Source organism: Brassica napus, chromosome A4 (genome assembly GCF_020379485.1).
Source record: "Brassica napus cultivar Da-Ae chromosome A4, Da-Ae, whole genome shotgun sequence".
Classification (NCBI taxonomy): Eukaryota; Viridiplantae; Streptophyta; class Magnoliopsida; order Brassicales; family Brassicaceae; genus Brassica; species Brassica napus.
Window position 1 is genome coordinate 13,393,257 of NC_063437.1, and position 18,222 is coordinate 13,411,478.

The 18,222-nt window shown below is 35.1% G+C and overlaps 4 protein-coding genes across 5 annotated transcripts; 2 read left to right on the plus strand and 2 right to left on the minus strand.

Annotated features, from left to right (window-relative positions):
• Positions 1–5,280: 5,280 nt before the first annotated feature.
• LOC106449872 (heterodimeric geranylgeranyl pyrophosphate synthase large subunit 2-like) lies at positions 5,281–8,361 on the minus strand. The gene has a single exon (XM_013891548.3). It carries the CDS (start codon positions 6,599–6,601, stop codon positions 5,477–5,479), a length of 1,125 nt encoding a protein of 374 aa, XP_013747002.3. The 5' UTR covers positions 6,602–8,361; the 3' UTR covers positions 5,281–5,476.
• Positions 8,362–8,895: 534 nt separating this feature from the next.
• On the minus strand, positions 8,896–9,493 carry LOC106449870 (lysozyme D). The gene has a single exon (XM_013891547.3). It carries the CDS (start codon positions 9,393–9,395, stop codon positions 9,087–9,089), a length of 309 nt encoding a protein of 102 aa, XP_013747001.2. The 5' UTR covers positions 9,396–9,493; the 3' UTR covers positions 8,896–9,086.
• A 1,885-nt stretch (positions 9,494–11,378) lies between these two features.
• On the plus strand, positions 11,379–13,399 carry LOC111215051 (5'-deoxynucleotidase HDDC2-like). Its single transcript, XM_022718159.2, has 7 exons — positions 11,379–11,704; positions 12,280–12,404; positions 12,493–12,530; positions 12,611–12,721; positions 12,810–12,926; positions 13,011–13,052; positions 13,132–13,399. Exons 1-7 carry the CDS (start codon positions 11,438–11,440, stop codon positions 13,200–13,202), a joined length of 771 nt encoding a protein of 256 aa, XP_022573880.2. The 5' UTR covers positions 11,379–11,437; the 3' UTR covers positions 13,203–13,399.
• Positions 13,400–13,602: 203 nt separating this feature from the next.
• LOC106446552 (5'-nucleotidase domain-containing protein DDB_G0275467) lies at positions 13,603–16,677 on the plus strand. Of its 2 annotated transcripts, XM_013888324.3 has the most exons (14): positions 13,603–13,722; positions 13,816–13,852; positions 13,913–14,119; positions 14,192–14,328; positions 14,390–14,539; positions 14,606–14,707; positions 14,780–14,944; positions 15,018–15,128; positions 15,221–15,318; positions 15,432–15,555; positions 15,628–15,717; positions 15,805–15,849; positions 15,968–16,288; positions 16,390–16,677. In XM_013888324.3, exons 1-14 carry the CDS (start codon positions 13,675–13,677, stop codon positions 16,414–16,416), a joined length of 1,662 nt encoding a protein of 553 aa, XP_013743778.3. In that variant the 5' UTR covers positions 13,603–13,674; the 3' UTR covers positions 16,417–16,677. The 2 variants fall into 2 exon arrangements, with proteins under 2 accessions (XP_013743778.3, XP_048633635.1); XM_048777678.1 differs by having other exon boundaries at positions 15,628–15,849.
• Positions 16,678–18,222: the final 1,545 nt, after the last annotated feature.

The window sequence follows — 18,222 nt, forward strand, 5'->3', positions numbered from 1 at the left end:
ATCTGTCGAGAGACCCTTCAACTCAGCAGACAAAACCAACTCCTCACAGTTGCATCAGAGGCGAGATGAGGGCCTTTTACGGTCCGCCAGAGAAGAGCCAGAAGAGATCCATGAGGCATATCGGAGCGGTTATGCAAGGGAGAATAAGGGAAGGAGATGGTAATCAAAAAAAGAGGATCAGGAAAAGGGAGAGGGTGACCGGCCACCGAAGAAAATATGACTTGAGATTTGAGAGAGTTTGGAGAGAGAGAAAAGAAGCCTACACTATAAAAAAAAAAAACTAAGTGCACAAAAAACTTACAAGTGGATCCACTTGACATGGCAAATTTGAGTCCATCTTCATACATTTTTGACGCGACAGAACTAAAATTGAAATCTTAAGATAACCAAATGATGTTTACAAGTGAAAAATATGCTACATTCGATATGACTAAACAGACCTTACTGGCGAATACCCACAAAAAAAAACTAATTTTGTGTATTGGACTTGTTGTTTTGTTAAACCGAATATTTATTGTTGAAACATATTGTTGAAATCATGAACTACATCAAAAAAGAAGTTGGCAATATAAAGCACCAAATTTAGTCTCTTTCTTGTATAGAGATATTTATACTATGGTTGAAAATTGAAATTTTTATCTTTATTTTTATGGCTGAATCAATATATTGAATCCATGTACCAAAAATTATATAAATCTATATTGGAATAATACAAATGTAAACTCTTGTTAATTTAGTTTTTAATTTATTCAATTATTTTTTTAATTTATTCTATTAATTCAGAGTTATGAAATCTCCAAGATGCCACAATAAAACACAGTAAAAATAAAAGCTTGGTTAAACAAGCCATGTGATAAATAATAATCAATCTATAGTTAATAATAATTCATTTCTTTGATTTGACAAAATAATTATTTGATTTGCTAATTATAATACTGTTCCTTTCAATAGTATTGATATATTAGGTTCAAATTTTGAAAAATTGCTAAAAGACTTATGGGATTTTTGCAAAATTGACCTACAACTTAAAGTCAAACACAAAACTAACCTCCCTTTTTTTTGAAAATTGGTTTTGCCCTATTCACCCCATAAGTTCAAATAATTTACGAAAATGCCATCAATTTTTTTTTTTCTTTTTTTTTCGAAAATGACATTTTTACTCTCTCACCCTCATCATCTTCAAGTAATTACAAGATTGCCATTGTCATCAATACCACAACCACCATGAACAACCAATTTGAAGCTCTTAATGCTCCCAAAATCGATTTACCCTTCTTCTTTTTCCATTCTTGTGAACTAAACACAACATATCTCTCACTTTCTCTCAACAATGAGCTAAAAAAACCCAAGATTTTGATTCTAAAATTTTTATGGTTCATAGAGTCATAGAAGCTAACGATTATGGGTGGGTGACTTTCGTTTGTGATTCTGTGGGCTTGGAGAAGCCTTATGTATGCTAAGGAACTTATCTCACCAATTTAAGGTATGACATCGAGTTTTTTTCCAGATCTGTTCGTCAGACGACTTACTTGGGAAGTCGTCTGGCTGTAGACGACTAACCTTTCAGTCGTCTGGCTGTAGACGACTTACCTGGAAGTCGTCTGGTCAACGCAGAGGTTATTTTTGCAATTGACTTTGAAATCTGTAACCTGAGACGACTGAAAGTTAAGTCGTCTACTATTGTTTGGTTTCAAAAAAAATTCCAAAGAACCTAGACGACTTACATTTCAGTCGTCATAGGTTAGTTTTGCATTTGACTGGATAATTTCAGAAGTTTGACTTCCCCAGACGACTTACATTTCAGTCGTCTGGCAAAAATTAAAATAATAATATTTTTTAAAAGTAGACGACTTAAAGTTAAGTCGTCATAGGTTAGTTTTGCAATTGAAAAAAAAAACTTCAAGATTTAATTATACACAGACGACTTATAATTCAGTCGTCCACCAGACGACTTAATTGTAAGTCGTCCAGGACTTTTTTCCGAGATTCTGGTCAAACCTCGTAAATCCTGGACGACTTACATTTCAGTCGTCTCGTGGACGACTGAATTATAAGTCGTCTGTATATAATTAAATCTTGAAGTTTTTTTTTTCAATTGCAAAACTAACCTATGACGACTTAACTTTAAGTCGTCTACTTTTAAAAAAATATTATTATTTTAATTTTCACTAGACGACTGAAATGTAAGTCGTCCAAAAAGTCAAACTTCTGAAATAATCCAGTCAAATGCAAAACTAACCTCTGACGACTGAAATGTAAGTCGTCTAGCTTTTTTGGAGTTTTTTTTTAACCAAACAATAGTAGACGACTTAACTTTCAGTCGTCCGAAATAACAGATTTCAAAGTCAATTGCAAAAATAACCTCTGCGTTGACCAGACGACATATAGTTTAGTCGTCTAGACAACTTAGATTGAAGTCGTCCGCGTCTTCTCCACTAGTTTTTAAGTCTTCTACATTAGTTTTTGAATAACTTGTATTTTTAAGAGTGATAAGTAACTTCAAGATATGTAAAACTCATATTTACAAAATATGTTCTCTTCCTTAGTTTTACTAAATTTGACTAAGTTTTTCAATGCAAACTTATAAAAAATATGATATGCTTTGACTAGTTACTATTGTTTGTTTCCATCTCTTACCAACATTCTTGTTTATTATGATGAGAAAAAGGCCATTGGAGTTTATTATTGCATATGAGAGATCCAAAGATAAGAAAAAGGCTACTGAAGTCTATTATTTCATTGATTTGTAAATGTGTAAACACATTGTTAGCACATTTAATACATCTTGGAAAACATTATTACTGATTTTACAAAAAATTCACAACTAAAAGAGTATACATGCAATTCACAAAACAGACCACAAACAAAACTATTATAGATCATTCATCTACAAAGACAAGCTTGGATTCCACTTGAGTAGACAAGACCAGACAACTTTTAAGAAGTCCAGACGACTTCTAAGAAGTCCAGACGACTTCCAGGAAGTTCAGACGACTTTGCCAGAAGACTTTTAGGAAGTTCAGACGACTTCCAGACGACTTTACAGGAAGTCCAGACGACTTTTAGAAAGTCCAGACGACTTCCAGACGACTTCCAGACGACTTCCAGACGACTAACAAGTAAGTCGTCCCAGAAGTCTTCCAGATCTGAAAAACCTGCATTTTAAATCCAGATCTGAAAAACCTGCATATTCAAAAACGTTCAAATGGCTTAAAAACAGAAAAAATGAATGGAAGATTAGATAAATCTACCTTTACAGAACACACAAAAATACATATCAAAAAATAATTGATCTACCTTTAAATTAGTGGAAGATGAGTACCATCTAATTAAAAACCTGCAAAAAAAAAATAGATTAGTAACAAAGACATGAGACAAAATTGAAAAATTCATATAAAGTTTGGTGTTTTCAAGTCAAAGAGATTAGAGTGGGTTTGGAGAGTTTTAGTTTGGGAAAAAAGTAAGAACTTTATACAACAAGAAGTTACCAAATGAAGAAAAATCAGACATAAGAACTTACCAAAACGCTCAGAAAAATCCAGACAACTTCCTAGAAGTCCAGACGACTTCCTGGAAGTCCAGACGACTTCCTGGAAGTCCAGACGACTTCCTGGAAGTCCAGACGACTTCCTGGAAGTCCAGACGACTTCGTGGAAGTCCAGACGACTTTGTCAGAAGACTTCCAAGAAGTCCAGACGACTTCCAGACGACTTCCAGACGACTAACAGGTAAGTCGTCCCAGAAGTCTTCCAGATCTGAAAAACCTGCACATCAAATCCAGATCTGAAAAACCTGCATATCCAAAAACGTTCAAATGACTTAAAAATAGAGAAAATGAGTGGAAGATTAGATAAATCTACATTTATAGAACACACAAAAATACATATCTAAAATTAATAGATCTACCTCTAAATTAGTGGAAGATGAGTACCACTTGATTAAAAACCTGCAAAAGAGATAGATTAGTAAGAAATACATGAGACAAAACTGAAAAATTTATATAAAGTTTGGTGTTTTCAAGTCAAAGAGATTAGAGAGAGGTTGGAGAGTTTTAGAATGATGAACATTACATTTTTGTTGCAGCCATTTGAGAGGAGGAGAGAGAATGTGTAAATTTTTCTTTATATAGGGAGACAAAAAATCCAATTAGATTAAATATTTTTGACTCAGACGACTTCCTGGACGACTTACATTTCAGTCGTCTGGTGAAGAAATTAAAACAGACGACTTACATGTAAGTCGTCCAGAAGAGTTTAATATTTTTAGCGGGAAATTAAATATTTTTAGCGGGAAACTAAAATAGAAGACTTTCTAGACGACTTACAAGTAAGTCGTCTGGACGACTGAAATATACGTCCTCCGGGTAAATTATTCAACAGACGACTGAAACTTTCCAGACGACTTACAAGTAAGTCGTCTGGACGACTGAAATATACGTCGTCCGGGTAAATTATTCAACAGACGACTGAAATATAAGTCGTCCACACCCTAAACATAACCCCTAAACTTAATTATCTAATTAAACACTTCATAAAACCAAATCAAACTTGAAAAGTGTTTACTATACACAGAAATAAACACATATAAGTGAAAACTAATTTTTGAAAAAAACATTTTAGTTTTCCAAAATCTAACCCTAACAATACATACAATACTACAACATATGTTTGCCAAACTCCTAAACCAAAGTATTTCATGATTCACTACTTCCACTCATCTATCTTCAAAACAAATCAATTTTATCATATCTTAATTTATATCAGTTAAAACTGTTTATAATTACTTGATTTTTATTTTTTAAGCATCAAAATATTTTTTTACAAGATTTATAAATTATTTTTAAAGTAAACTGGTACCGGACGACTTACACTTCAGTCGTCCAGACGACTTCCAACATCTCAGACGACTCAGACGATTTACTGGGGTTATATTCGTAAAAATGGCTTCTGTTTTTTTGTTTGGTCACAAGGGGCTGAGCTGTAATTTCACTAGGCTTTTAGGTTAGTTTTGCATTTGATTCAAGTTTGAGTATAGGTTTGGGATTAAAATCAAGTTGTGGGTTAGTTTTGGCAAAAACCCCAAGACTTATTTGGAAAAACTGGCGCCTCCAGCTCTGGTGGTAAAGAACTCACAGTTGTGAGTTCCGCCACCTTGATTCGAACCCGGTCACTTTCGGATGTTTTAAGTGGCAAAAAAATTTGAATTTTTGCGAATCTCGTGATGATTAGTCTTTGGATCTAGAAAACCTTTAGGATAATACCACGGATAAAAAAAAAGCTTCTTTGTAAGAAAGAAAAAAGTTTTTAAAAGGCCTTGTTATTTATAAATACACACAGAAGGCAAATGGATTTGCGTTTTAGAAATTCTTAACTAAGATATTAAAATGTGATTACATTTCAAGTAAACACACTATTTTAGCATGTATACATATACCCGATACACACAAATTAAAAAAAATGAAGTTCTAAAAGACATTTCATCTGTTTCTGTTGGCAATAAAATTAGTAAGAGCTACTAAAGGAGCCACTTTTTCCTTACTAAACCCTTGAAGATGTTGACTTGCATCTTCCGTCAATCTCTTAACAAATTCTTTAGACTTCTCCAAACCCATCAGCTTGGGATACGTCAGCTTTCCCACGAGCTGATCTTTCCCGGCTGTTTTTCCCAATTCTTCCGACGACTTGGTGTCGTCCAAAATATCATCCACCACCTGAAACAACAACCCAATGCACCTTGCAAACTTTCTTACTCTCTCAATCTCTTCATTAGACCCACCACCAATAATGGCTCCAAGAACCGCAGCAGTTTCCAAGAGAACCGCGGTTTTGTGTACGTGTATAAACTCTAAATGCTCTAGTCCTACCTCGTCTAAGTCCAAACCTTCACTACTTATGTCCTTAGCTTGTCCCGCGACTAACCCTCTAGTTCCAATTGACCTAGCCAGTTCCCTGACCGCCCAAACCATTTTCTCCGAGGATACCTCCGCCGTCGTCATGTGCTCGAAGGCAAGAGACAAGAGAGCTCCTCCGGAGAGAATAGCAACTCCTTCGCCGTAGACTTTGTGCGTCGTAGGCTTCCCACGACGCAGATCGTCATTGTCCATACAAGGCAAGTCGTCTTTGATTAGGGACATGGTGTGTATCATCTCAACCGCACAAGCCGCTGGCATCGCCGCGTTTTCTTCGCCTCCTACTAGCTCGCAAGAAGCAAGGCATAGTATTGGTCTAACGCGTTTCCCGGCCGCAAGAACCGCGTAACGCATGGCTTCGTGGATCTTGAGTGGCTCACCTACTGGAATGGCTTCGTCTAAGGCTTTGTTTACTAATTCGACTTTTGTTGCCATGTACGGATCAAAATCGAACGTGGAACTGGGGCGCCTTATACCTTCTTCTTGTTCTTGTTCTTTCACAGTGGGAGAATCAAGAAACTGGGCTACTTCTTGTCTTGATAAAATGGCGGCCTTGGCTCGAGTTTCTAAAGAAGGCTGGAAGAAGCGGCCTAGCCTCGGCTTGATATTCTGAAAGAAGAAGGTTATAGAGAGAACGAGGAGTGATAGATAGAGAAAGAGATTTTGAGATTCCATTTCATCAAAATCAAACATCTCTCTCTAGCTCGGCCTAGTTCTTGTTTGTTTAATATATATATAGGAATATTATATATGTCAACCAATGATGAAGTCGCATATATTAACGTCTAGGCTTTTTGTGGGATCATGGTTTCTCTTGGCCGGATTGATGGTTATGATACCTTCCCGTAACGTATTGTTATTGCCTGATAGAGAAGTATAAGACGTATAATCTGATGTCCTCAATTACGTAAAAGAAAGCAAGATCCAAAAACATGTATGCACTTTGTCAGAAACAACTTCTTTCCTTTTCATATTCTTTTTACGTTTCCCTTTTTTCCTTCTTTCCCTAAATCACTAATCTCCATTTTGACGCAATAATTACTTTGAACTACAGTGTTTCTGAATTATAATGACCAAAACACTGGAGTATAAACAATCTTTTTTGTTTTATAATATATGGGGCCATAATCAGGGATGTTTACCATTTAAAATATTTACACTGTCAAGTGGAAGGCCACTAGTAAAACTTGTTAGTAGTTAACGTCTATAAACCATATTACCAACACAGAGCAAATCCTTCAGACTGAGGATTTTATAAACTCGTTTGTAAAAATATCACAACAAAATTCCAAAAACATCGATTTTCGCAAATCCAAATGTTTAGCTGTTACTCTACTGGTTCCCTTAAACTCAAGTATTGGGAATACAAAGCATATTTGGGAATGACTGAATGAGTGACATTACAATAATCGAGTAACCTGTAAAAAGATTCGAAATCCATAAAGTATGTAAACAACAATAAACTAGTGTTATAAATAAATCAAGAAACTAAACCATGTTAAGCACCTCTTGTAAATCTCTACCCAACTTGGGTAATCATTCCTAACTTTTCAAATATACCAAACAAATCATGAAAATTTTATATTCTAATATTCTTTGGAAGCCGCCAAAAAAAAATCAAAATTAGAGACATTGGAACACCACCTGAAGTTTTTGGTGCCTAGGAGATAGTCCAAGTTCGTAACGTTGTATGGAATTCTTGAAGAGTATGTATATCACAGTTAATTGTACAAGTCAACAGATTTGCTGAAATTGATATACCTATATGATTTGGCAGATAAAATGTCGTATTTAAATTGCCAAGCACACTCCAGCTTCCATGACTAAGCTTGTATAGTTTCCTCACATCTAGTGACTAGTCAATAGAACTGGATAGTTGGACCTTTAGATGGAAAATCATATCCAGTCCCGATTTAACCGTATATATTCCAAGTTTTGTACAAAGTCATACTAATGTATCCGCAAGTACTACTTATGGGCATACTACGAATAAGGGAAACATGTGACATGTCAGTGAGTTTGTTTGATAGTGTCATATTTCATATTTATGTCATTAGATCGGTCAAATGATTAGTCAATATATTAGGATACTAGTTATGTTCCTTACATGATGTAGCTGGCCAGGGGTGGTGCCTAAGGATCAATAGATCATAGAAGATCTTGAATCAAATCATTTGATTGATAAATTTAAAGTCAATCGGATTTATCACAGTATAACTTTTCATACTAGCTATGAATGCATACATCTCTGTTATTCGTTCGAATTTCTCCAAAGTTTGCCACCACGATAATTAATTTTATCATCATAGATTTAGAAAGCTGAAAAATATGATATTACGTAATTTGACAACACCGCTGCCACTGATTTAATTGGTTGATCTTTCACATATTTTCTAATTAATTTAAACAAATAAAAATGTGTATTTGACCGTGAACCGTTTATTCACTTACGGGATTTATATTAAACTTTTAGAGCATCTCCAATGTAAAACTCCATATTTTTCTCTAAAATGGAGTTAAAGTGAAAATGGAGTAAAATTGCTCAAATCCTATTCTATTTCCCACTCCATTATAGAGTGATGAACAAACAAAAAATAAACTACTCCATTTATGGAGTAAATTTCATTATGGAGTGAGATATGGAGTTGGAGTTGGATAAGGGCATCTCCATCTCAACTCCATTTTTTCCTCTAAAATGGAGTAAAATTGGATATGAAGTAAAGAATGCTCCAACCCAACTTCATATCTCACTCCATAATGAAATTTACTCCATAAATGGAGTAAACTATTTTTTGTTTGTTCATCACTCCATTATGGAGTGGGAAATGGAGTAGGGTTGGAGCAATTTTACTCCATTTTCACTTTTACTCTATTTTGGAGGAAAAAATGGAGTTTTACATTGGAGATGCTCTTAGTTGATGGGTATTTTTCTCGATTGTTTTTACTAGTTACTTTCACTCTCAAAAATAAATTTGAAAAACGCGGAGAATTAAAATAGTTTTCTTCATAATTAAAAAGACAACCTTTTTTTTGCAAGGAAATAACATGGATGATTAATCCAATCCACACAATTTTAGCTACTATAGCGTACACTTCAAACCATCATTATAGGAAAAATAAAAACATTACATTCACTTATTCAGTTTCCCTCATTGTTTGGAAAACATAACTTGTGGATTTAGTTACCAGATCCTGATCCAGCCCTGGATCCGGCAAAAGAACCAGCAGACGATCCAGCCGAGCCACCTGAACTACCAGAATTTGAACTCGAAGATGAGCTTGAGCTAGATGATGAACTAGACCGTGAGCCTGAACCAGCCCCAGCACCAGCACCAGATCCCGAGCCACCACCAAGACCAATTCCCAACCCAACACCCAGTCCAACACCTATCCCCAAGTCCTTTCTTGCAACCCGACTCTCGGTTATTATAAGTAAACCGGAAAGAACCAATAAACTGAGAAGAACCATACCATGGAGCCTGGCCATTTTAAAATATTCTATTTAGTTAAGAATTATCGTTTGTGTTTCTTTTATGTTTTGTTGGATAGAAGAGGGTAATGTGTTAGCGTATTTATAGAAGCTTTGAGATGGAGTGAGCGCTGAAGTGGATGCCACTAAGTTCGAATGTTAGACCAACTTGCTTCGGTCATTTTCTTAAATTATTGACTTGTTCACTCACACAAAGAATTTTTTTTTTTTTTGAATATTAGACAAACAAACAAATAATCGTATTTTCAGCATTTTTTGGTCAAAGTTTAGCGTGATAAAGGTTCATGTTTTCAGTCTTCAAAAATATAGAATATTTAGTGTAAAGGCTCTTATATTGTTAATTTAAGTGAGAACGGACTTTTATCACGCTAAACTTTCATTCAGTCGATGTATATTATTGGTATAGTAATAGTTGCTCGTTTCATGCAATAGTACGTACTAATGGGACGCATTGTGATCATGTGATTTGCCTGATATGAAATAGTTCGCTTAAATGGAACAGCCCCCAGATTATTAGTGCATATTAACTATAGACCCATGTGAAGTTAGTTTGAATGAATTATAATCATTTTATAGGAATTTATTTGCGGCTACCGTCCCACTAACATCGGTCAGTGGAGGTGTGGTAGTGGATTTTACTCGGTGAAATCAACCGCTGATATTAGAAAAAAGTCAATAATGAATTCCACACTCTCATTTGTAAAACATGTGCTTGAATTAAAACCATGAGATATGAGATATCTATATTTTACGTGTCGTTCGCAAACTAATTTTAAACGTTTAATTACAAATGGTAGTCTTAATAAACTAAAAATATTATAAATAATATAGATTTAATAATATTTATATTTTTTAACTTATTTTTATTTTTAAATAATTTAACATTATTAATTTTATTATAATGATTTTAAACCACATAGAAATCCACCAAATTATATATACGGGTGTGTGTATCAATATAAAATTGATGTGTCAAAAATATAAACATGATTTTAAAAATAACTTAGATATTTAAAAATAATATTTCTAGAATATTTAAATATTATTCCAATTAATAAAATAAATATTAAAAAGCAAATAAATATTTTATTATAAATCTACTTCTCATCAAATAACTAAAAACACACACACAAAATACTTTTAATAATATATATCGACCATATATATTTGAGAAATTCTATAGAAGAGTTTTTTAAAAAAAAATTGTCACAAAAATAACCTTCAATGAAAAAATGACCAAACGAAATTTTATTAAAGAGTAAAAATATATTTATACCCTAGTGTTAACTATTCTAGATTTGGAGTTTAGAATTAAAGAGTGAAATTTTGAAAATAAAGTTTCAAAATTTTAAAAATAAAAAATAAATATTAAAATTTTCAAAAAAAAACTATTTTGGTCATTTTATTTATTGAGGATGATTTTTGTGACAATTTTTAAAATAACTATTTGAGAGAATTGTTTTATATATTATATGAGAATTGCTTTATATATTTTATCAAAATTAATTTATGTTATAACTAAATTTAAATCAAATAACCAATCTGGTATATTAAAATTAAAATTGTGACTGTCATTTTTACATGTTTTTTTGTTGAACACAGTCAGTTTTGCATGTATACAGAAAAAAATAGTCATTTCTACATTGACCCAGTTATATATTATTGGGTCTTCATATTACAAGGCCCAAATTAACTGACTAAGAGCATCCCCATTAGTGAATTTATGGAGGGCTTCACACACATTCTAAAAAAAAAAAATATTAAAATAAGGAATAGTGATGAACCTGTCTCTCTCCACCCCTTCCCAGTGAATCTGGTTCATCACTGTAGCACAGGCCCCACGACACGTGGCGGCCTGCAACTGGTCCGAAAAAATTATTATTATTTTTTTTTTAAAACAAAAATCAATCCAAAAAAAAATAATAAAAAATGCTTTGTGAACCCCCTTTCATGGGGTTCACTAATGCGGATGCTCTAAAGGAGAAGAACTATTGAAACAAACAACCGATTCCCAAAAACGTGAAGAAGATAATCAAAAAATGAGGAATGTGATGATTCATCATCGAGTCTTCTTCTGCTGCACAAAGCCGCTCTCTATCCTCCCCTCTCTCTCTCCTCCCCACCTCCGTCTCTCATACTCAGCCGCCGCCGCAGCAGCTTCATCTCCGAATCGAGCGATTCACTGCATGGCCAACGATTCCCCACTCTCTCAACCGTTAACCGGCGGAGATGGTTCCGTCTCCGTCCCTCCTCCTTCTCCGGCTTCATCCGCCATCGATTTCCTCTCCCTGTGCTCTCGCCTCAAGGTAATGCAACCTCAGCCTTCGAATGATCTGCCTATTGTTGTGGTCTCAGTGATTTCAACCATTTAATCTCATTCACGGAATGATTTCAATAATCAATGTGTAGATTAGATGATCATGCATGCTTATGTGGGATAGTTTTATACGCATCGATGTATAGTTTGATGACTGTTGGTGTTCTTGTTCATAGATTGTTGATAAGATCATGCCTTGTTCATATCTTTGATGAATCTTGTGGAGATATCTCTTGGCTGCATGCTTTTGATGTTCTTGTTGATATATGTGGATGTTTGTTTTGTAATATATGATGGATGTGTGTGGAGATAGCTTGAAATGCTTCATGAATGGATGCTTATTTTTGATGTTTCTTGTTGATGGATTTGTATTGGAATCTTACAATTTGTTTGGGAAATGAAATGATCTCAAGCTATGTAGTTGCTTTGATGTTCTTTGGTTACTCAAGTTCTTAAATATATGAAGTTTTTTTTGTTGCTGAGTGGGTTTTTGGTTTCCTGCTTCATCGATAGGATTGTATGATATTATGGTATTGACTTGAAGTATGTTTTTTTTTTAAATAGACAACTCCAAGAGCTGGATGGGGTAAAAGAGATGTTAAAAATCCAGAATCAATAGCGGATCACATGTATCGGATGGGTCTTATGGCGCTTATCTCTTCTGATATTCCCGGTGTTAACAGAGATGAGTAAGGTTTCTTTGTTGCTTCTTCATCTTCAAGTTTCAGTTTCTTGTGGAGAAAACTACACATTTGAACTTTCCATGCTTTCTTTCAGATGCATTAAAATGGCAATTGTTCACGACATTGCAGAAGGTTAGTACTTTCACTTATAGATGTAATCACCGTTTCTGTCAGTCACAAGATATCAAATTTGATCATTTGTTGTTGAGCAGCCATTGTAGGAGACATTACACCTTCTTGTGGGATCCCAAAAGAAGAGAAAAATCGAAGAGAAAGCGAAGCACTCGAACACATGTGCAAACTCTTGGGTGGAGGAGAAAGAGGTTGGTTCTCTTCTCTCAGCCTGAAACTACATTTATTTATTTTCGATGATCTTGTGCTCGTTCTGACTTCTAAAAATTGTATATACAGCTGAAGAAATCGCTGAGCTGTGGAGAGAATATGAAGCAAACACATCACCCGAAGCCAAAGTTGTTAAAGATTTCGATAAGCTTGAGTTGATACTACAAGCTTTGGAATATGAACAAGGTAATGACTTCAAGAACAAAATGATTCCTCATTTGACAATGTGGAGAAACTAAAACTCTATTTTTCTCTGCTTGTTTTGTGCAGAGCAAGGTAAAGATCTAGAAGAGTTTTTCGAATCAACCGCAGGTACGCTCTGTTGTCCATAAACATAATCAAGAGTATATATATGGTTGGAGGCTCTAAAGTTGTTGATGTTTTGATACAGGGAAGTTCCAGACAGATATAGGCAAAGCTTGGGCGTTGTATATTGCTTCAAGAAGAAGAAAGCAACAATAGTTAGTTAGTTAGTTCTCACTTCACTTGAGCTAAATACTATCTTCCTTCCAACTTTAAATTGTTTCAAGATGTTAAATGTGGATCTACAACATAAGGGGCATCACACTCTTTGAAGGAGAAATCCGGATAAGTCATGTTCAGATCAATCAGACTTCCTCAGAGAAACCAAACAAACTTAGAACTGAACATATCTAAATTTTGATCTAGTATAGTGTCGATTATACGTCTCGAGTCGAGGTGGACAAATAAACTGAACCAATTCTGAACTGATGCAATTAACTGGGTCCACAATGAAGAGAATAAAGCCCATAAAGCCCAATGCTACTTTCATCGGAAAAAGTTAAAACCCTAACCGCCATTATCTACGTTGCCACATCATGATGACGTCATCATCTTCTTCTTCTCAAAACCACTCCATAACGAGAGGAAAAAAAGGAAAGAGAGACACATCCTTCGATGCAAAAGCTGACTTATGACATCATCTCGCCGTCTTCTACTCCCTCTCGGTGCATCGCTCACTGTAAAACTCTCTCTCTCTCTTCCGAATACTCATCATTTCTATTTTCACTAACCAATTGATGACAATCGAGTCTCGTTGTCGTCGTCGGTGCAGAGAGGAAGATTCTCTTCCTATCATCAAATCCGAAACGGTGAGTTCTTTTTCTAAATCTCTCGATCGTCTGTGAATTAAAGATCGTTCGAAATCTCAGGGTTTGGTTTGCGAGGACTCGCTACCATCACTTCAACGGAGCCAACGCTAGCGAATCTAGCTGAGAAATGCGCCGGTGCGATTCCGGAATGTTCGTCAGCAGACGACGACGACATCTCCAAGATCCGTCACGAGTTCGAGCTGGCGAAGCAGAGGTTCATCAACATCCCTGAAGCGCTAAGCAGCATGCCTAAGATGAATCCTCAAGGTTTGTCATTCACTTAAAGCAACGTTTGTGTTGATTCTCAAGATTGATATTGGTTTATTTCATACTTGGTAGGGATCTATGTTAACAAGAATCTCAGATTGTATAACATACAAGTCTACGGATTCGACTATGACTACACTTTGGCGCATTACTCCTCTGACTTGCAGAGTTTGATCTATGATCTTGCCAAGCAGCACATGGTCAATGAGGTAATCTTATATAACCTTTTCTTATAGAGACTCGAGTAATTGAAATCTTGAATCTTTGCAGTTTAGATACCCTGAGAGTTGTATGAAGTTTAAGTATGATCCTACTTTCCCCATCCGAGGACTCTACTACGATAAACAGAAAGGGTGTCTCATGAAACTGGACTTCTTTGGTTCCATCGAGCCAGATGGTTGTTACTTTGGTCGTCGTAAGGTATTGATTGCTCTTTTCCTTTTTTGAAATGGGGTGATAAGGATTTGATCCCTCTACTTTGTGCAGCTTAGTAGGAAGGAGCTAGAGAATATGTATGGAACTCGACACATGGGTCGTGAGCAGGCGAGAGTTTTGGTGGGATTGATGGACTTCTTCTGTTTCAGCGAGGTTAGTTTCCAATATCAATAAGATAAGGTCATCTCTGATTTGCATGATTCCAAAATTTGTTCTTTTTTTCAGGCGTGTCTTATTGCAGACATGGTCCAGTACTTTGTAGACGCCAAGCTTGAGTTTGATGCCTCTTACATTTACAATGATGTAAATCGCGCTATTCAGCATGTTCATAGAAGTGGTTTGGTCCATAGAGGAATCCTTGCTGATCCTACCAGATACTTGCTTAAAAACGTTAGTGCAAAACTTTTCAGTTAGATTACAATTACTCTGATTGATATTTTCTGAACGTCAAGTTACTTTTCAGGGTCAGCTACTACGTTTCCTGAGAAGCCTTAAAGATAAAGGGAAGAAGCTTTTTTTGATGACCAACTCTCCCTACCATTTTGTCGATGGTGGAATGCGCTATCTGATGGAGGTGATTCACATTATTGAATAGCCTTTCAAATGTTTTTTTTCCTTGAAAGTGAATCATAATCTTTATATATGTGTCTGCTTGTTTTTCATTAGGAATCTTTTGGCCTCAGAGACTCATGGCGGGATCTTTTCGATGTTGTGATTGCTAAAGCAAATAAACCAGAATTTTACACATCTGAGCACCCTTTCCGGTTTGTGTTATTCACTCCTGAATTCTTCCTCACAGAAAACTAAGATATATTATGAAACTACACTTATGCTATGTTCTTGTTGGTATAAGAACTTGTATGTAATGCCCTTGTAGTTGCTATGATGAGGGGAGGGATACGTTGGCGTTTACAAAAGTGGATTCATTTCACCCAGATAAAATATACTACCATGGTTGCCTTAAATCGTTCCTTCAAATCACAAAGTGGCGTGGCCCCGAGGTAGGCTCTACACCAAGGTGATATTATTCCAATTGTAAGCATCTGAATGCGTACAACATGTTTTCTTCGTAGGTTATTTATTTTGGAGATCACTTATTTAGTGACTTGAGAGGGCCTTCAAAGGCTGGTTGGCGAACTGTTGCCATAATTCACGAGCTTGAGGTTAGTTGGCCATACGTGATAATAGCGTTTAGCTTATTGTATTCTCTAAATAATCTCAACATTGAACTCTCTCTCTTGTTGGATCAGCGAGAGATACAGATACAAAATGAAGATAGCTACCGGTTTGAGCAGGTATATCCACAGCTTCCTCTTCTTCTTCTTTGTTGTCTTTCAAAGAATAGCTTTCTGGTTGTTGGACATGTCTATTGGTTATCCTATTTACAAGACAATTTCTTCTGCTTAAATTCAGGCAAAATTCAATATTATCCAAGAACTGCTCGGTAAATTTCATGCGACTGTATCAAACAATCAGAGAAGTGGGACATGCCAATCTCTCTTAGATGAGCTGAACATGGAGAGACAGAAAGCACGAGAGGCAATGAAACAAATGTTCAACAGATCGTTCGGAGCTACGTTTGTGACAGACACTGGTCAAGAATCAGCGTTCTCTTATCACATCCACCAGTACGCAGACGTTTACACCAGCAAGCCTGAGAACTTTATGTTCTACAAGCCCGAAGCTTGGCTTCACGTGCCTTACGATATCAAGATCATGCCACATCATGTCAAGGTACGGAAAGCCAGAGCCTCATTTTTGAGTTGTTATTGATGGATTCTACTTGCCAGCTTTGGTATTAAGGAGCTTAACCGAAACCAAACTGATTCTTTCAGGTGGCTTCAAGCCTTTTCAAAACCTGAGAATAGGTTTCAATCCTTGTAAGACGAGATGCAGATCGATGAAGAATCGATTAAGAAAGAAACTTTTAGGTTTTCCAAGTGGCAGAGGACACAGCAAGAAGGTTGCTAATTAGATCTCAGATTCCTGTTCCTCCTGCCTTTGCTTATGATTCTTTTGTGTCAAATGAATATTAGATCACTCGTTTGCATAACTTAAAGGTGGCTAACACTTGAAAATAAAGAAAGCTATGAAAATGCTGAATCTATTCTTGATTTTTTCTATTTCTGATGATTTTTTTGGTGAAATGTTAAATTGATAATAAAATATGATGAGATTATGTATAGAAAAATCATATGAATTTAGATCATAGAAAACAAATTGAAATCCTCGTAGCCCGAGTCTGATGACAACAAAACCAGCTTGCCATCCAAATGATAATAGTAGGGACAAGCAAAGAACAACTGACCTCTGCTTTCAATCGGTTCTCCACAGAATAGGCAAGCATATGTTAAACCCAACTTGGTATTCGAGAACATGTTGCAAATCTGTCCCGAACAGCCAGCCAAGCTATAAAAGCAAAGGGAGGTACACCTTGAGCGCAATCCAAATAGCTTTACTCCACCTCCCTTCCTTTATGAACCCTCAGCTGCTCCCAAATTCTTGAGGAGGAGAAACAGCTACAGTAGTCAACCAAATTGTTCAGTTTGATTGAGCAAACAAGACTACTAAAGAATAAATTTATTATTTCACATAAACATGTTTAAAAGCGAATGTTACTTGTATCTTTTGTTAGATTCTGTCGTATTTGAGAAAGGCTTTTGAACGACTGGTTTGTATGTGTCAATGCTGGCCAAGTTTGTTCAACTTTCTTCCTGATAATATCTGATAATGTATAGAGAAAAAATGGGGTTAGGAAACTTGTGATGCAAGCATATGCAAAGTAGAGAGGAGCTTAATGGTCTTATGGTAGCAATACTGTTTTCAATTTTTACTATCAGATCTTATGCTTACCCTTGATCCTCAATAAAGGAGGAATTACATAGTTCTAAGAGTTTGTGATCTTACTATGAAACCACTTCTGAGTCTTTTCAACGGTCGAGAGAGGAGAGAAATTTGCCGGTAATATTATAGAAGCAATACGAAATATTTGATTTTTATTCTTGGCTGAATATAATACTATATTATATTTTTATATTTACAAAAATTTAAAATAGTCAAACATATTTTAATTTTTATCTACTATATATTATCTTAAATTAATAAATAAGAAAATTAAAATTTTGTTAAAAATAATTCTGCCTTTTAAAGTGAAAGTCATACGGGGTGATTAGTTGAGTTTTATCTACCTACTTTAGTTTTATTTTTTTCTAAATCATTAAACTTTACCAATCATATTTTAGCGTTATTTTTCAAAGTTAAAATCTATATCAATTACTTTACCAATCTAATATTTCTTATCAGTAACTTAATTTTTAATTTAAAAATAAATTACTTGATTAAGTTACACTATTATATTGTTTAGATATCAGTTGAGATATTCTGAAATACTGTTAGTACGGAATAATGATTTTAGTGAGTATCTTCAGATACTAGTTAATTGTAGATTTGTAGTCAACTATCTCCTTGATTTAGTTTAACAAAAAAAAAATCTATGATACTACCGTACATTTTTATAGTTTGAGATTTTTTTTTCTTTTTTTTTTATAGTGTGACATTTTTTTTGCATACTTAGAACATCAGCACAATAGTGAGAGACTACTCGAATTTCTTAACAATAAGTTTCAATATCTATTATTATAGATTAATGTGAAAATGACATTTGTTAC